The 18,413-nt window shown below is 46.0% G+C and overlaps 1 protein-coding gene across 11 annotated transcripts in view; it reads left to right on the top strand.

Annotated features, from left to right (window-relative positions):
- Window positions 1-18,413, top strand: part of LOC123762881 (uncharacterized) — a 116,921-nt gene that overhangs the window by 28,958 nt on the left and 69,550 nt on the right. For 9 of the 11 annotated variants that reach the window (XM_069302019.1, XM_069302012.1, XM_069302022.1 and 6 more), the window contains 2 exons: window positions 11,251-11,357; window positions 18,221-18,361. In XM_069302019.1, coding sequence (XP_069158120.1) covers window positions 11,251-11,357; window positions 18,221-18,361 — 248 coding nt within the window. The remainder of the gene's footprint in view (window positions 1-11,250; window positions 11,358-18,220; window positions 18,362-18,413) is intronic. The other 2 variants (XM_069302018.1, XM_069302021.1) reach the window with 1 other exon arrangement.

The raw sequence follows: 18,413 nt of genomic DNA, 5'->3' as shown, positions 1-18,413 counted from the left end.
TTGGCTTCGGCGCTTGTTCAGGTTCCTTCGGGGATGCCCATTCCGCTTCTCTTGCAATCACTTGGTTCGTACTCTGGGGTCCTTGCGTCGGTTACTGCGTCGCCGGCTTCCTCTTCAGGGTTTTCAGGGTTCAGTGCCTTGACACCTACCCGAGCCCTTGCTCAATGTGTTCACGGACACTTCACCTCTTGGCTGGGGCTTTGTTATCAGGCCGGCCTGGGGCAATAGGGTCCGTCCTTCTGTCGGGCTCACAGCACGGTGCGGGAGTTCGTGGCGGTTTGGCTGTCTCTTCGGAGGGTTCGAGTCGCTCAGGGTTCGACCATCCGGCTCCATTCGGACTGTTCTCCAGTGATTCATTGCCTGAACCGCCAGACTCTCTTGGGTCCTTGCCTCTTTGGGGCTGGTCGCTTCGACTGACTTATCTGCTGGCTTCTCGGGGTTTGGCTCTCTGTGCGATTCATATCTGGGTAGTGTCCAATGTCCTGGCAGATGGGCTGTCTTGGTTCATTCCACCCATCTACTGAATGGACTGTTGACTCCGACTCCTTCAGTTGGCTCTGCCAGACGTATTGACTGCCAGACGTAGACCTCTTTGCATCGGTGTGGTCCCGGCATCTCCCAGTCTATGTGGCGCCCTTCCCTGACTGCAAGGCTGTTGTGGTGGATGCCCTTTGGCAGTACAGTATTGGTCGAGGTGGGGTTACCTCTACCTCTTCTTCCCAGTCCAGCTGTTGCTTCGGGTTCTGGCTCGGTTAGAGTCCTACCAGGGGAGAGTAGTCCTAGTGGTCCCTTGGTGGCGGGCCCAGCCTTGGTTTCAGGTGTTGCTTGCTTGGTGTGCAAACCTGGGACGTTTTCTGCGGCTCTGCCTCTTCCAGCGGGTTGGACCGGTTCACTACACGGCTGGTTCGGTCTTCTCCGTCACTCTTCGCATCTGGTCTTTTTGACGTCGGTTTATCACCATTTGTATGGTGATCAGATGGCTTCGTTGATGGTGTCCCACCTGAGAGCTTCATCTCGGCGACAGTATGAAGTTTCCTGGCATTCTTTCCACTATTTTCTCTCTTTGTAGGTTGTCTTCTATTTCTGATTGGGCTGTCTTGCCCTTCCTTTCTTTCTTGGCTTTTTCAGGACTGTCATGTGATGCCTAATACTGTCGCCTCTCATTTAGCACTTCGATACTCAGCATGAAAGTGGAAGATTCAGACAATTTCTTTGAGTGATATCCAAGCACCTGTAAATATAACTGATATCAACATGAGCATAGCAGATTTTGAAAGAGAAATTGACAATATGCCCATGCACTTGGCCCCGGGTCCAGACTCATGGAATTCAATATTTATAAAGAAATGCAAATTGCCAGTAGCACAGACACTCAGTATAGTGTGGAGGAAGAGCTTGGACACAAGGGAGATACTAGTTGCCCTAAAAGCAGCAGACATAGCCCCCTCTACACAAGGGAGGTAGCAAAGCATTGGCAAAGAATTATAGACCAGTTGCACTAACGTCCCACATAATAAAAGTATTTGAGAGAGTGATCAGGAGTCAGGTCACTAGATTCATGGAAACCAATGACCTCCACAATCCAGGCCAACATGGATTTAGAACAGGAAGATCATGCCTCTCACAGCTACTTGACCATTATGACAAAATCACTGAGGCATTAGAAGAAAAACAGAATGCAGATGTTGTATACACAGACTTTGCAAAAGCATTCGACAAATGTGACCATGGAGTGATTGCACACAAATTGAGGTCAATAGGAATAACTGGTAAAGTAGGACGTTGGATACTCAATTTCCTGTCGAACAGAACACAGAGTAACAGTCAATCAAGTAAAATTGAGTCCAAGCGCAGTTAAAAGCTCTGTACCTCAAGGTACAGTCCTTGCACCACTGCTGTTCCTTATTCTCATATTAGATTTAGACAAAAATACAAGTCACAGCTTCATGTCATCCTTTGCAGATGATACAAAAATCAGCATGAAAATTACCTCTGCTGAAGACATTGAAAAACTACAAACAGACATTAACAAAGTTTTTAATTGGGCGGCAGAAAATAACATATTTAATGGTGATAAATTCCAGTGTGACGGGTTGTGGTATCGCAGCTATACTGAACCAAGATGGTATGGCTCTCCCGCACATAATAAAAAAAATGCTGCTATTGGCCCTGCAGTGTGTAAGTCGCAGGAGGAAACAAATAAAAATCATCAAATAAATAATTAAACAATTTACTGAAATATTAATGAACATAAATGCCCCTGAAAATACTTGGCTATCATGTAATGCAAAGGTGAACAAGTTAGTATGATCTTAAATGTAAAAATAAACTACAGTATAAGCAATGAATAAAAGCATAAAGATATACTGGTGTACTGAAGACAGCTACCATACCACACTGGCATCAATCACACGACGTTGGCTGAAGGCGGACGACGGGTGAGACACACGAAGGTGATCCTAGAGCACTAAGGGAGAGACTGGCTCTCCAGGGAGGCGCGCCCTTTATATAGTCCGGCGGTGATGACTCCTCCAGTGTCACCACAAGGTGGACCTCTGGTCAACTAGCAAACTGCTCGTTGTGGCTGGTGGTGCCTTTGTGTTGAGCTGCACCACTGCCAGTTGAAGGCGGCTAACTGCTTGTTTGTGGGGGCAAACTACCGGTTAGCAGAGGCACCCAGCTTGCCTCTGAGTCGTACCAGGCCGTGCCAGGCTCGAGGGGGTATGGAGAGGTGGCAGGACTGATGACTCATCTGGGCTGGTGTAGATGTATACTTCCAGTGCAGAGGCATTGAAGGTGAAGTGAAAAGGCAGTTCCACTGCTATGCAGGGGATTCACGTGACACCAGGTACTCAGATATGGCAAAAATGAGGGTCTGAAACATAATACAGGGTACAAAACACAATCGAATCTGCCCATAGTAGGATAACAGCATATCAAGGATTTGGGAATAATGATGTCCGACGACCTAATGTTTAGGGAGCATAACCAAGCAAGTATTGCGTCAGCCAGAAAAATGATAGGATGGATTACGAGAACCTTCAAGTCCAGAGATCCCATCACAATGGTTGTACTCTTCAAATCACTTGTTTTGTCCCATCTTGAGTACTGCTCAATACTCACTTTACCCTTCAGAGCAGGAGAGATTGCTGAAATAGCGGGAATACAGAGAATATAGACGAGATAAAGCACCTAAATTATTGGGATCGCCTCAAAGCTCTCCAAATGTACTCACTAGAAAGGAGACGAGAGAGATACCAAATAATATACACATGGAATATACTGGAGGGACAGGTCTCAAATCTTCACAGTAAAATAACAACGTACTGGAGTGAACGATATGGAAGAAAAGCAGAATAGAACCAGTAAAGAGCAGAGGTGCCATAGGCACAATCAGAGAACACTGTATAAACATCAGAGGTCCACGGTTGTTCAACACCCTCCCAGCGAGCATAAGAAATATTGCCGGAACAACCGTGGACATCTTCAAGAGAAAACTAGATTGTTTTCTTCAAGAAGTGCCCGACCAACCGGGCTGTGATGGCTATGTGGGCCTGTGGGCCGCTCCAAGCAACAGTCTGGTGGACCAAACTCTCACATGTCAAGCCTGGCCTTGGGTCGGGCTTGGGGAGTAGAAGAACTCCCAGAACCCCATCAAGCAGGTATCAAGCCTCGTATCGTGCATTGCTGGCAGAGCCGCTCCAGCTTGTGTTAAGGGTGGATGTCACTTCATCTCCATTCTGTAAGCTTTCTCATGCTTTTTTTCACCTCCGGCCTGCTCATGTGCCGCCTTAGCCATCCTGGTCCTTGGACAGGATGCTCTCCTATCTTTTCTCTCCTAGGTTTGTGGTGGCTCCTTCGATTCGTGATTGTTTATCCAAGGCTCTGTTTCTCTTGGCATTGGCCTCTGGGGGGTCGGGTCAGTGAGCTTCGTGCTCTCCTCCGGCTCAGGTTTCTGCTTTTTTTTGGTCCTTGTGGTTGGTTTATTCGGTTGCAGCCTTCTCCTCTTTTTCTGGCAAAGAACGAGACGTCTGCTTTCTGGAGGGATCCTTGGGTCAATGATGCTTGGTTGTTTAAACCGGGGGGTGCATCATGTGTTGTGTCCGGTTGTAGCTCTTCTCCGTTATCTGTGCGCTTTGGGTTGATTCTGTTTCCCTCATTCTCTGTTCCTAGGCTCGGGTCTCTCAGATTGTCCGCAGGGTTATTAAGTCTAGCCAGCCTGCATTCTAGCCTCGTGCCCATGACGTTAGGAAGTTTGGTGCATTGGCTGCCGTGTTTGGCAACATGTCCTGGGCTGATATTCTTGGCATGGAGATTTTGAAGGTCGAACAGGGTCCTGCCCGTTATTTATTTAACGTTTCTGCTCCTGGGCGTTCTTGTGTTGCTTTGGGTCGCAGGTTGCAGCAAGTTGTCTCGACTTCACATTGAGGAGTGTGTGGGAGCCGCCTCCCGGGTTAGTCCCTCTTTTCCTTCTCTTTGGTTAGGTAGCTGCAGGGAGTCGATGGGGCTCCCCACAGAAAACCAGCGTTGAATGTGATGAAACGTCATTATCTGGGTGAGCCCCGGAGGCTCCCTGGCAATCCTCCCTCCCTCCGGTCGGCATTTTTTTGCATTTTTTGATGCTTTGCTTCTGAACTGGAATGCTGGGTAGCCGGCTTGGGGAGGGATGCGTTGAGGAGCAGTGTGACAGTGGAGTGTGACGTTTACTTGTTTGCTAGTTTCCTTGGGATTGGAGCGAGTTCTGCCTCTGTTCGGTTTTTATTTTTATTTTTCTTACCATGTGGGGTTGGTTTTGTGATGCTTACCTTTTTGGGTACCTGACCCAGGTCGATGGCAAATAACAAAAATCCCCAACCATGGGGAGAGGGGGAGGGGATTCCAGGGCATTGCTCCCTGCAACCTCTCTGAGGGGGGCCAAGTTCTGGCTCATAGTTCCCGGTAGGTCGAAGTTCATAGTCTAATGCCCCCAGTCTAATACAGTATATCACACATTAGCCCGATAGCTCCAGGGAGCCTTTGGGGCTCACCCAGAAAATGGTGTTTCATTACATTCAGCGCTGGTTTTGTTTACTCATTATTTACAATATTATTTTAAGTGTATGAGTTAGGTTTTGAAAAGATGAAGGTAGTGTCTTCAGCAAATCTCCCATTGATTATGTTTGTTGACTCATATGGGCTAATGGGCCTTCTTCGGTATCCTTTATCATGTTACGTAAATAATTCAGAAGATAAGGCATTAACTTTCAAGCAAGTCGTAGCCTGGTAGGTGCCAGCCTGTTAGGCTGGCACAACTAACATAAGAGGTCCAGTGACAATAAACAACACATTCTTGATAATGAAAGAGCCCCAAAACCTAGTTAGAAGAGTGATGGAGGAAACAGGAGTGATCATCGCTGTAAAAACGGAAAGACATACTGTATCTCTCTCCTGGAAAGCTGCAAGCAGCAAAATTTAGGTTTGACATGGACTGGGAAGCCATCACAACCCAAGACGATTCTTTTCTGTGTCTTGGCACAGTCGATTAAGGCGCGTCTGGGATCCTCTTGGATGTAGGTTCGAACCCTCATCACAGCCCTTGTGGATTTGTTCACAAGACACCAAGTTCGTCGTCTTCCCTCTTTCTCTGGCATGTCTTATGCTCGTGAGTTGCGTTCCCCTTCTCACCCTCTCCCACTTTCTCAGTTTCGCAACCGTTTCGAGACCTTGGACCCGACACCTTAGACCCTGCCACCTCCACCGCCACCTTGTCTGCTCCTTTGCGTTCTGAGCCAGAGGGTCTTTCTCCTGGTTTTCTGTCTGGTGTTTCCTTCCTTTTTTCCCGGTCTTCCTTGTCTCATGTGCCCTATTTTCCTTCTTGCCCCACTCCTCCTCCTCAGCCCTCCCCTCTGTCTCTTGGCTCTCCTCATCGCCTGTCTGTTCGGGCCAATGTCCATCCTCCTTCATGTTGGCTGTTTCCGTTCTCCTTTTCATGTTGAAACTGTCGAAGTGGTTGCCCAGTACAGTGCTGATGGTACGCCTGTGTGACTGTCATAAACGTAAGCCTGGCTCCTCTCCTTCCTCCCTGGCAGGTAAGAAGGCTTAGATATATTCCTCACTTTTTGACTCTGACACTATCCCTGCTTCCCCTCCCATTTCAGTGGCAGTCACCTGTCCCTGCTATGGAGGTTCCCTTGAGCCTTGATCCTCTCTTGGATGCTGTCTTTGATCCGATGATCTGTTTCTGTCCTTCCTGCCCCCCGATTTCCTTGACAGACCCTCTCCGATGCCTTCTTCTGCTCCGGACTCTGTCAGTCTGCCTCTGGTTCGTCCTCTCGCTTCCTTGCCTCCATTATCTTTGCTAGCTTTGCTTCTGCCCCTTCACCCTGATTTCACTGATCCTGGTCCTGATCTTCCTTAGTCTTGTTCTTTGCTTTAGTTTCTCCCTTGTTATCTCTGTTTCTGTTCTTTCTTTTTTGTCTTGTCTGTTTGTCAATGGAATATTGGTGGTATTTGTCTCCAGGAGCTGATTCTTGGCGCTCGTCCTGGTCACTTCCATGGTTATTCCTTTCTCTCTTACCCTCCAGCTTTTGCTGGGGCTCAAAACTCTACTGCTCTCTTGATCGTCATGATATTTCCTTCGTTCCCCTACTTTTTCAGTAGCCTATTCAGTGTTCTGCAGCCCATATCTTTTTGAGTAAGTGGTATAGTCTGTTCCATTTATCTCCCCTCAAATGTCCTGCTTTCTCTTCCTGATCTTAAACACCTGTTGGACTCCTTACCAGAGCCTGTGCTCCTTATGGATGATTTTAGCTGTAAGCATACCTTCTGGGAAGATGTTCTGACGAATACCTGGGGCCGCTGCCTTGAACCATTTGTCCTCTCTTGTCTATCTCTTCTGAATTCTGGTGAGCCCAATCATGTTGACTTCTGCACTCGCACCCTTTCCTGTCTTGATCTCTCTCTCTGCTCGTCTTCTCTTTATTTGAACTTCACTTGGCAGGTTCTTGATGGAATCAAGCCTTGGGGCCCCATTGGACCCCGCCTGGGTTTTCCAACCCTCTGGGTGGGGCTTTCGGTTACCAGGAGTGGGGGGTTTCCTTTTCCCCCCCTCTAAGTACGAGTTAGTTTGGGCATCAGCCCCTCCCTAGGTTCGGTTCTATATCCCTTCGGGTCTGTTGGTTCCGTCCTTCCCTGTGGGTGATTTTACCACTTTCTCATCCTTTTTTTCTAGGACATGTATTCTTCTACATCATGTCGTAATCATGTTCTCATCGTCTCAGGTCTTACATGACCATTGGTCACGGATGTCACAGGGCCCGTGTGAGCCTCCGTGCTTTTGTGCTTTCTTCTTGAGGGTCTCGAAGGTTCGGGAAGATCTTCGATTCTTCCAATATTGTCGGAACGTCTGTCATCTGCCGGTGAGGCTTACCTCCAGTCCTTCCTAGGACTCGTTGGTTCTCTTTCGTACTACTTATAGTTTTTCGATAATATATCTCATTGTTTTATCATTACATCTTATCTCTGTACTCTGTCTCCACATTACTAATATTTGTTTAATACACCTTGTAGGCACCCTCCCCGAGGGTTGGGTGTTGCAACTCGGTCCTCAGGTGCCGAGGGTGTATATATTGGTTTATGTGCGGTGTAAACATGTGTTGGTGTTCCCCGTCCTTTATCGCGGGTTCTACGTCGCTCTCGCTCATCTTCTTTCCAGTCATATCTCTCCTGGATACTGGGAACGTTCTAGATTTTATATATGGGGAGAACACTTAGTTCTCTTTCTGCTTTTACGGGTGTGGGGTGGCTTGGAAAGTCTAATTCTTTGTCTTTCTGGAGAATGTAATTTAAGCTTTGCCAATCTTTGTTCATATGACAGGTTTCTAATTTTGGGGATTACCTTTGTCATCCTACGCTGGATGCATTCTAGTGAATTTATATCCATTCTATAGTATGGTGACCAAAACTGAACTGCATAATCGAAATGGGTATTAACCACATTTAGATATTGAACCGCAAAGGGTTCAATGACAAATGTTAAATGGTATATTTTACTTTTAAGCTATATAATTTAAGTTAAATGTTACAGCATTTTGAATACTGTATGTAATGCAAATAATACCTTTGGTGTTTAATAATCACAGTAAATGGTTTCACAGAACTGAGTTTATTTATATAGCTGCATTTGTGTTGTTTAGCATTAGTTAATAACATAACAAGTTTGATTGATAGTCTCATACAGAAATGCCTTAAAAGCTACAGTACCGAAATAATTATTGTTAAACTAGCCCATTTTCTGGGAGAAGCCCTGTCGGCTCCCTGGAGCTATTCAGGCTGGATGGATATGTATATCTGGCATCAGTCAATGCATGGAGTTCTTGCCTACCAGGAACCACGAGCCAGAACGTGGTCCCTCTAGAAACCACGAGGTTTAGAGACCCCCTGTGGTTGGGAGCATTCTATGTCTGCCATCGACCGGGACAGGCACCGAGAAAGGTAGGCACCCCAAAGCAAAGCCCTCTTCTGGTAAAAGTATTATGACCGAAAGCCGAACAGGTGGACAGAACTCCCCAAACGAAAATTAGCAAACTAGCATGACATCATGTCGCCGTGCCGCTGTCTGCCCAACCCCCCCTCCCCGGGAGGGGGAAGGGAGAGCCCCAGACTCATCCGTCGGCAACCCAACCTTCAGGTCTTGGCTGATGGGAGTCTGGTGCGGTCATGCCTCTGGCTCCAGTATTTCGTTACAGTTCTGTGCCTTGTGGTGTAGGCTGTCCGTTCAGGTGGTGTGTGAGCCGGGAGTGATATTCCACGGAACTCGGGCTGCATGCGCCTAGGGTCTCATTCCCTAGGTGCCCTGTAAGTACTACCCTTGGAGCCACCTTCTACAAGTCACCTTGGGATCTACCTCCACTGTGCCATTTACTTCTCGGTATTTAGCCGCCCTTGGGGTCAGCTGGGTTTTTTCTTACCCTGGTTTGTCTCTGGGTAGGGGTAGTTTTCATCACTCGCAGGGGCGCAGGATGCTGCACAGCTAATTTTCACCAATAACAGCGGCCGGCTCTGTTCCGCCTGGGTTATCTTGAGGTTATCTTGAGATGATTTCGGGGCTTTAGTGTCCCCGCGGCCCGGTCCTCGACCAGGCCTCCACCCCCAGGAAGCAGCCCGTGACAGCTGACTAACTCCCAGGTACCTATTTACTGCTAGGTAACAGGGGCATTCAGGGTGAAAGAAACTTTGCCCATTTGTTTCTGCCTTGTGCGGGAATTGAACCCGCGCCACAGAATTACGAGTCCTGCGCGCTATCCACCAGGCTACGAGGCCCCTCGAATGTTGTCCTCTTGCAGGATTTTCCTTTTGTTTTTGTTTTCTGCCTGGTGGGGGGGTCTGACGTTGTCGTCCGCCTTCGCTGTTCATGGGGTATATATATCTCTGCCTTTGTGTTGGTGGTCCTCTGCGCTTGGCCCCCGTGAGTGGATCCCTCGCCGAGGGTTCAGCTTTAGAAGTTTCGGCTCCGAAGTGTCTGAGGGTTTCGGAATCGAGGCAAAGCCTAGTTGGCGTGGAGACTTGGGCGGTCTCGGGGGTGTCCCCTTCTGGGGTTGCGGCGGAGGCATTCGAGCCTGATCCTTCCTTCTGCCGGAGCTTCTGGGTCTGGCCAATGGGCCCCCTTCATTCCTGCTATTTCAGCAGCTCCTGCCTTTGGAGGTTGGGGGTTTGGAGGCTGGCTCGGCCCCGGGTCCTCAGGGTGAGGTTTCCAGGGTTGGGGAGGGGTTGGCTTGGGGGCCTTGGGCCCTGTTGAACCCTGCCTGGGTTTTTCCGCCTTCAGAGCAAGGCATGGTGTTACAAGGAGAGGGGTTCTCTTTCGCTCCCTCCACGTACGAGTTGGATTTGGTGTCCACCCCTCCCCGGGTTCGGTTCTGTGGTCCTGCAGGTTCTTCGGTTCCATCTTTCCGGAGGTTTCCTAGTTCCTGCATCTCGTCTTCTGAGGTGCAGGAGGCCCTGGTGGCATACCTCCTGCACGACCCAGATTATGCCTTTGTGATGGATCCGCGTTCCTTCGTGTATGGCTCTTCTAGTTCGTATTGGGTTCGCTATGAAGTTTCGGAGTCGTCCTGGTTGGCAGTTTGTTGGAGGCTTGGCATACGTTCTGTCGGTCACGCGCGCTTGAGTGGCGAGACTCGGTCGGTGTTTCAGGTTTTCCTGGGAGGGGGGGGAGGGCAACTTCGAGTATCTCAATGCTTGTTTGTTCAGCCCTGCCCTTCCGCGGGATGTTGGTGTCATGCAGCTTCATGTGCAGGCTCCTTTCCTTTTCGGCTGCCTTGATTGCGGAGGATTTGCATACTCGTGGCCTGCTTGCTTCGGCCCTGCGTTGATCCAGTTTCCTTTCTTCCCTGTTCCCGGGCTCGGGTCTCTCAGGTTGTCAGCAGGATTATTAAGTCTACCCAGCCTGCGGTTATCCCCGTGCCCATGATGTACGTAAGTTTGTCATGGGCTTTGGCTTTGGCTGCCGTCTTTGGTAACACGTCTTGGGTTGACATTCAGGCACGGGGTTTTTGGAGGTCGAACAGGGTCCTGGCTGCTCGCTAGGAGTGAGGACGAACCACCTCTCATTTTCCTTATCTTTGGGTAGTTAGCTCCGGGAAGCCAACGGGGCTCCCCCAGAAAACCGGCGTTGAATATAATGAAACGCCATTTTCTGGGCGAGTCCTGGAGGCTCCCCGGCATCCTTCCCTCCCTCCGGTCGGCAGTGTTTTTCGTGCTTTTTGACATCCAGCCAAAGAACTGAAGGTTGGATCGCCAGCAGATAGGTCTGGGGCTTCCCCGTTCCCCTCCCGGGGAGGGGGGGGGGTTACACAGACAGCGGCGCGGTGACATGATGATGTCATGCTAGTTTGCTAATTTTCATTTTGGGAGTTCTGTCCACCTGTTTGGTTTTTGGTCACAATACTTTTACCAGAATGCGGGTTTGTTTTGGGGTGCAAACCTTTCTGGGTGCCTGTCCCGGTCGATAGCAGACACAGAATGCTCCCAACCACAGGAGGGTCTCTATAGGCCATCTCTCCTCGTGCCTCTCTAGAGAGGGCCAGGTTCTGGCTCATGGTCCCTGGTAGGCAAGAACTCCATGCATTGACTGATGTCAGATAGATATACATATCCATCCAGCCTGGATAGCTACGGGGAGCCTCCGGGACTCACCCAGAAAATGGCATTTCATTACATTCAATGCTGGTTTTTTAGTTATTTCATATTTAGAAAGTTAAACCTTTTTTTCAGTGTTTCTCAATAAAACACACAAGTTGTGTCACATGAGCAGTGTACACAACTTCAGATACAAGACAGATGGTCTCAGAACTAAATATGAAAACACACTTAAGAAAAAGGTAAGTGCAACATTACTTGTAGTCCCTTTACTTCAAGTGGTACATGCAAAATTTCAAGTAAATAAATTTCTAACAAAATTTTCCCTTCCCAAACCCCCAATTTCTGGGATGAGCCCCCTTGTGGCTCCCTGAAACTATCAGAGATAGTAGTGTACCATACTACAAGCTTCCATCACTTGTGGAGTTGCTGTTAAATACTTGATACTTTAGGGGCCTTGATACTAAAAATGGAAGGTGTGGTGAGGGAACTAGTGCTATGTGGAGCTCTGAGGACAGAGTTGGATTTCCTGTGGGAGGAACTTAGATACATTAAACAACATTTAGAGGAAACAAAGGAGGAGAGCAGCATTAGAAAGTCTTCGTCTTGGAGTGTCACAAAGGACAGGGGTCTTTAGGACAGCCTCCTACAGCTGTCCTAAAGACTTCCAACTCATTTACTGTGCTGGAAGACGAGTGCTGTAGAGAGAGACTACATTCGCTTGAAAGGCAAGGGAACGAAGGGAGGGCCGGTAAAGGAAGTAGCTAAACAAATTTTAGTTGTGGGAAATTCCCAGGTGAGGTATTTGGATAGAGCCTTTTGTGCCAGAGATAGGGGAAACAGGTTAGGGATTTGCTATCCAGGAGCAGGAATTGAGGATATTGTAAACAACATGAATGATATGGCTGGAAATGGGAACAAACCCATTATTTGTATCAGTGCCAGTGGAAATGATGTAGGACGAGTTAGGAGTGAGGCACTGATACTGAGGCTTTAGACAGCCATAGAATTAGTTAGAAGCAAGGGAGGAATCCCGATCATATGTGGCATTCTTCCAAGAAAGGGAGTTGGAAATGAATGGTTGTCGAGTGCACTTGGTATCAATTGCCGACTGGACAAATATTGGAAATCAAATGCAAAATCATTCATTGATAACTAGGACCAATTCTATGGAAGGAATGACATATTTGCTCAAGATGGATTGCATTTATTCAGGGCTGGGGTTGTTGCCATTGCCAACTCATTGGAATCTGTGGTTGGAGGAGTTTGTTTGGGTTTAAACTGTAAACCCAAAAATGTAAACGATAGGTGTATGAAAATTGATATGGAGAAAGGAGGCCATATAAGTATGTGTTAGGGGGGGGGGGGGAATTGGCAAATGGAACAGGAAAGGAGAAGGGCCTCAAAATAACAACATTACTGTACACTTAATCCCTGGCCTGCTCTGGGCCTTAATGCCTTCAATCCCAGGCAAAAGAAAAAATAAAGAAAAAAAAAAATTTTTGGTCTTATAAACGTGTTAATTTGTGTTTCCTGAGCACGAGAAAAATAACAAAAACAATTAATTGTTCTTGCCAGTGACATAAATGAGCCAACAATTTCACCAATGGCGCCAAGCAATTTTATCGTTCATGCAAGGTGCGTCCCAGAGGCATCGCGCTTGCCACTCGAGCATTTTCGCAAAATGAGTTTTGCAAAATCTGTGTACTGTATATTACATTAGCGTTCCAGTTTGCATCTTTTTCTCTTTCTCCTTAGTGGTATGTGACTTGCATATATTTCTAGTGCTACTGTGCCTCTTTTCTCCAGGTACTGGATTAAGTTTGCATTATCTAGCTTTCTTTCCAGCATATTTCTGTGAGGGCTTGGTTTATTTATTCCCAGTTAATCCATTCGTTATTGAAATTGAATTTGCTGACTTCTTCTCTTGTATTTGAGACTGGCTGGACAGGTCTATAGCCCATGCATGTGTGAACTACAATTAAGTTGTGATCTAAGTAACATGTATTTATAATCATTGTTCCTAATCAGTTCATCAGTGTTTGTAAAAATAAGATCTAAGGTGTTTCTTTCCTAGTAGGTTCTACTATCTGTTGGTTTAAGGCTAATCTGTCATACATTTGCAATGGGTCATCGATGTGTGACTTCACTTAAACTGCTTCCTGGGATTCTCTCTGTCATAACTGTATTTGCCATGTTTTAGGTGCCATAAATTGAAATCACCAAGCAAGTTTATGATTGGGGTAGGGTTTGTGAGGTTTTTTAAGCAGTATTCTATTTTTGTAAGTTTGTCTTTTAACTGCGGAGGTGCTCCATCTGGTGATTTATATACAAGGGGAATCACCACATTTTGGATGTCTATTTTGAGTATCGGCACTTCACCATATCATTTGTGTGTACCAGCTCTGTGCAGATGAGTGTGTCTTTGATGTACAGGCTGACCCCCACCCTGTAGCCTATATTTTCTATCACATCTGGAAAGATTAAATTCTGGTATCAATATCTCATTGTCATATTGAAATTGAAATTGAAATAAGTTTATTGAGGTAAAATACACACAAAGGGATGAGGTAGCTCAAGCTATTCTCACCCCATTCAGTACAACGTGTTAATATATACATAGACACACATCACAAATAAACACATTACCAAACATTCTGAGAGGTAAACATATACATTTCCTCCTTCACAAGTAGTATGGTATCAGACATACACACAAATACTTTTATGACCTAGGTATACTGTATAGACAATTTGCAAGACACCTGCAGATAATTCAACAAAATATTACAATCTTGGTGCAAAATTCTTATATCTCTCAAGAATATCATCAACCTTTCCGTTGTGACACATCCAGGCTATTTGTTCAGGAACAGTCCTTATCTCAGTGTTTCTATATACATTAATCAACGGACAATCAAGAATATAGTGGGCAAGGGTGTGAGACCTTAACATACCACATAGTTTACACTTCGTGTCATTATCATGAACATCTATCCCATATTCCCAGTAATATTTGTACCCAAGCCTGAGCCGCATGTACACAGAGTCACTCCAAGCATTTCTCCTTTTACCATAAGTGAAATGGGTGTTTTGACTCACATACATGTAGTGTTGCATGGTTTGACTCTCATACATTATCTCTCTCCTCTCCACTCCTGCCTGTGCCTGAATATTTCTGATTTTGCTTCTTATTTGTCTCATTGTGAATTCACATTCAATGTCAACTTGTGGTTTTGATGTGGCACGTTTGGCCAAGTCATCCGCCACCTCGTTGAGCACTATTCCAACATGAGATGGAATCCACATGAATTTCACACTATAACCTTTCAGCTGTATCTCAGTTATTCTTCTCTTACAGTACTCCACTATAGACATGAAGACTGGGTTTCGACTGTTTAAGGACTCCAGTGCTCCTCGGCTATCGACAAATACAAAAACATTTTTGTCATCATGACGTACTTCCTCCAAACACGCCCGAATGGCCTGCAGTTCAGCTTGTGTGGATGATATATAATTACTAAGCCGGAGTTCAATTATCCTGTCCACAGTCCCAAACTCCATATAATCCCTTATTAGGACACCACACCCGGCCCTGCCATCCTCCGCCACCGACCCGTCGCAATATACATGTAAACTGTTGCCTCTTGGTAACCGAGATATCATGCTTCCATACAAACACCGTAATTGTCCCGGTTCATGATGAATCTTTTTCACCTTGAGGGGTACAATTTCGACATCTATTTTCTGTACTTTCCAGGGAGCAGACATATTACACTGTCGAGAGGGTTTACAGCAGTCAAGTACGTCGTATTCCCTGAGGTCATGAGCTAATCCTCTCGTATAGCGTGTCTCCCTCAGTTTCCTGGAAGTGTGTACGTCATTCAAGCAGGTCTGAACGCTCTCAAACAGCTTATCCCCTCCTTTTCTCCGCATGAAACGAATAGATACTCTAGTGTTAATGTCACGGACTCTTATCTCACACACTCTGTAAATTTAATTCCATTCTCATTATTTCAATCATTGCATTTCTTTGACATCCAAGAATAATCCTCATAGCCTCGTTCTGTATCAGCTCTATTTTTTGAATTCTGCCTTGGCCTGTGTAAGACAATACGGGTGCTGCGTAGTCTATCAGGGACCGAACAGTGCTTATGTATAACATCCGCAAGATAGGTACCCAACACCTTTACCAGAAAAAGCCAGTGCTTTTAGAGGATGCAGACGGGCTTTACATAAGGTGCTGATATGATTTATTTCAGCATTTTTACTCTCACATGTGTATCCAACATACATGCCCAGATACTTGTACTTCTGTACACGGCTCAGTTCCACACCATTTAGAGTAAGTGTTATATTTCTTCGTTTCCTATACTCGTATTTGGTTTTATCTGCATTTATAACTAAGCCTAACTTGTGACAGGTTGTACCAAGTATGTTAAGAGCAGTTTGAATTTTGTTCCCAGAAGTGCCTTGTATAAGAATGTCATCAGCATATATGATCTAGTCCTTAGTGTGAGTTTCAGTCAAAGCTGCTAACACTGCAAACACCAAGGCTGGGCTGGCCACCAAGGAGCCAGAAGAATCACTCTCCCTGAATATGACTCCAGACTGGACAGACCCGGAGCAACATCTGAACTGGGGCGAAAAGGTAAATGCATCCCCACCTCAACCAGTCCAGTTGAAAGACATCCACATGAGTGTCTCACAACTGGAGAGCAGAGCCACGTAGGAAGGAAAGTGTTGGTTCTACACCAATGCAAAAAAGGTTCACCTTGGGGCAAACAAATGTCTCGCAGATCCAACCGAAGGATGAATTGTTGATGGTCCACTCCGGAGAATTGACAGAAGCAAGATAACCCATCTTCGAGGACATTGAATACACCTTGCACATGAATTGCACAGTGGACTAAACTCCGAGAAACTAGAAGCCAAACTACTTGAAGCATCTAGCTCCACAGAGCGATGAACCTGTAGCAAGTTTATTAAGATATAATATACTTGCTCTAAACTCTCATTAGGTTCATGGCAGATCATGAGATGTTCCTGTTAATTCCACCTAATCTATCCCCAAGTTAGGAAGTTCTACACTAATCCTGTATGTGCTAATTACAAGTAATATATCTTTCCAAGGGTACAGGATCAGTCAGGCCACCTGACAGGTAACCTACTAAATGTTGAACAATTTGCCAAGGTGAGAAGCTTTTAATATAAGCCATTGATAGCAGATAGTGGTTCAGTAAAGACTCTTGAGAGATACTGCAGATCTTCAACACCAAGTAACATCCACCCACAATCATGTAACACTCGTTAAGTCTAGTTTCTCCTTTCACAAGACGCTTCAGCCTCATCATAGAGCAGACAGCCAGATTCTGGCCACATCGAGCTTCCACTCTTTCGTTCTGCATTTGAGTTCACAGACTCTGCCCGCATTTGAGATCTACGCTCGATGCTCTCGCCCCGCATCCCAGCTCTGTACCTACTGGCCTCACTCAAGCTCTCTATTCCCTGCTCCAGTCCTCATCTCAGCTACCCCAACTCATCACTACATTTCCACCAACAGCCTGCTGTAATGTAGACTATATTAAATAAATATAAAGAACCACTAAAATCTTTGTGTCTTAACACCCAACTTTATATATGTAAACATTACATTACAAACCAAAGTGAGCCCTCCAGTTCAGGTAATGAATATCTAGAAAGCAGTCAGAGTGGAGCCAAAGTGCAGAAATTAAAGGGAGCCAAATCCTCCTCGGGGCATTCCAAACAGCTGCAGACTCGCACACCATCACACATGTGGAACATCTGGAGCAAGAGAACTTTGCATCACATTATCAGCATGGGTTCAGGGATGGCAAGTCATGCCTCACAGGATTAATTGAATTCTGTGACCAGGCAACAAAAATCAGGCAAGAAAGAAAGGGTTGGGCAGACTGCATATTTTTGGATTGCCAAAAAGCCTTTGACACAGTACCACACAAGAGACTAGTGCACAAGCTGGAGATGGAGGCAGGAGTGGAAGGGAAGGTACTCCATTGGATAAGGGAGTACATAAGTAACAAGACAGCAAATCACTGCGAGGGGGTGAGGTCTGAAATTGGCGAGGCGTCACCAGTGGAGTCCCACAGGGATCAGTCCTTGGACCTATACTGTTTCTGATACTGTATATGTAAATGATTTCCCAGAGGGAATAGACTCGTTTCTCTCATTGTTTGCTGATGATGCAAAAATTATGAGGAGGTATGTTAAGACAGAGGAAGATAGTATAAGGCTACAAGATGACCTAGATAAACTGAATGATTGGTTCAACAAATGACTACTAAAGTTCAACCCAAGTAAATGTTAGGTAATGAAACTAGGCAGTGGAAACAGGAGGCCAGATACAGAATACCAAATGGAAGATGAAGTTCTCCATGAAACAGAGAGAAAGATCTAAAATCTATATCGCGCCAAACCTGTCTCCTGAAGCCCACATTAAAAGAATAACATCTGCGGCGTATGCCAGGCTGGCTAACATCAGGACTGCCTTTTGGAACTTGTGTTAGGAATCCTTCAGAACCCTGTATCCCACATATGTAAGACCAATCCTGGAGTATACAGCCCCAGCATGGAGCCCCGTACCTTGTCAAGCACAAGACGAAGCAGGAAAAAGTTCAGAGGTATGCCACTAGGCTAGTCCCAGAACTAAGAGGCACGAGATACGAGGAAAAGCTGAGTAAATTGCACCTCATGTTGCTGGAAGACAGGAGAGCTCGAGGAGACGTGAACACTACCTACAAAATTATCAGAGGAATTGACAGGGTAGATAAAGATAAACTGTTTAACCACTGTAATGCGCAAAGCACCCTAAGGCGCTCTGAGAGTTGTGCAATTTTTTTTAATTAGGCTATACTGTACAGGTATTTTAACACTTATCACACTTCCGGCAGAAGATTCTTTAACTTTTCCCTCGTGCGCCAGGCATTTCTGGCGACCGCGCGGCGACACTGAAATGTTTATATTTTTTCGGTCTGCTGATCTTAATTTTCCATGTATGTATTTAATTTTGGTATCAATTTGTTTGCAAGAGAATGCTGTAGAGGAGAGTGTAATTACCTAAGTGTAGTTACAGGATGAGAGCTACGCTCGTGGTGTCCCGTCTTCCCAGCACTCTTTGTCATATAACGCTTTGAAACTACTGACGGTCTTGGCCTCCACCGCCTTCTCACTTAACTTGCCCCAACCGTCTACCACTCTATTTGCGAAGGTGAATTTTCTTATATTTCTTCGGCATCTGTGTTTAGCTAGTTTAAATCTAT

Source organism: Procambarus clarkii, chromosome 47 (genome assembly GCF_040958095.1).
Source record: "Procambarus clarkii isolate CNS0578487 chromosome 47, FALCON_Pclarkii_2.0, whole genome shotgun sequence".
NCBI lineage: Eukaryota > Metazoa > Arthropoda > Malacostraca > Decapoda > Cambaridae > Procambarus > Procambarus clarkii.
This window is presented reverse-complemented; position numbering and strand designations above follow the sequence as displayed.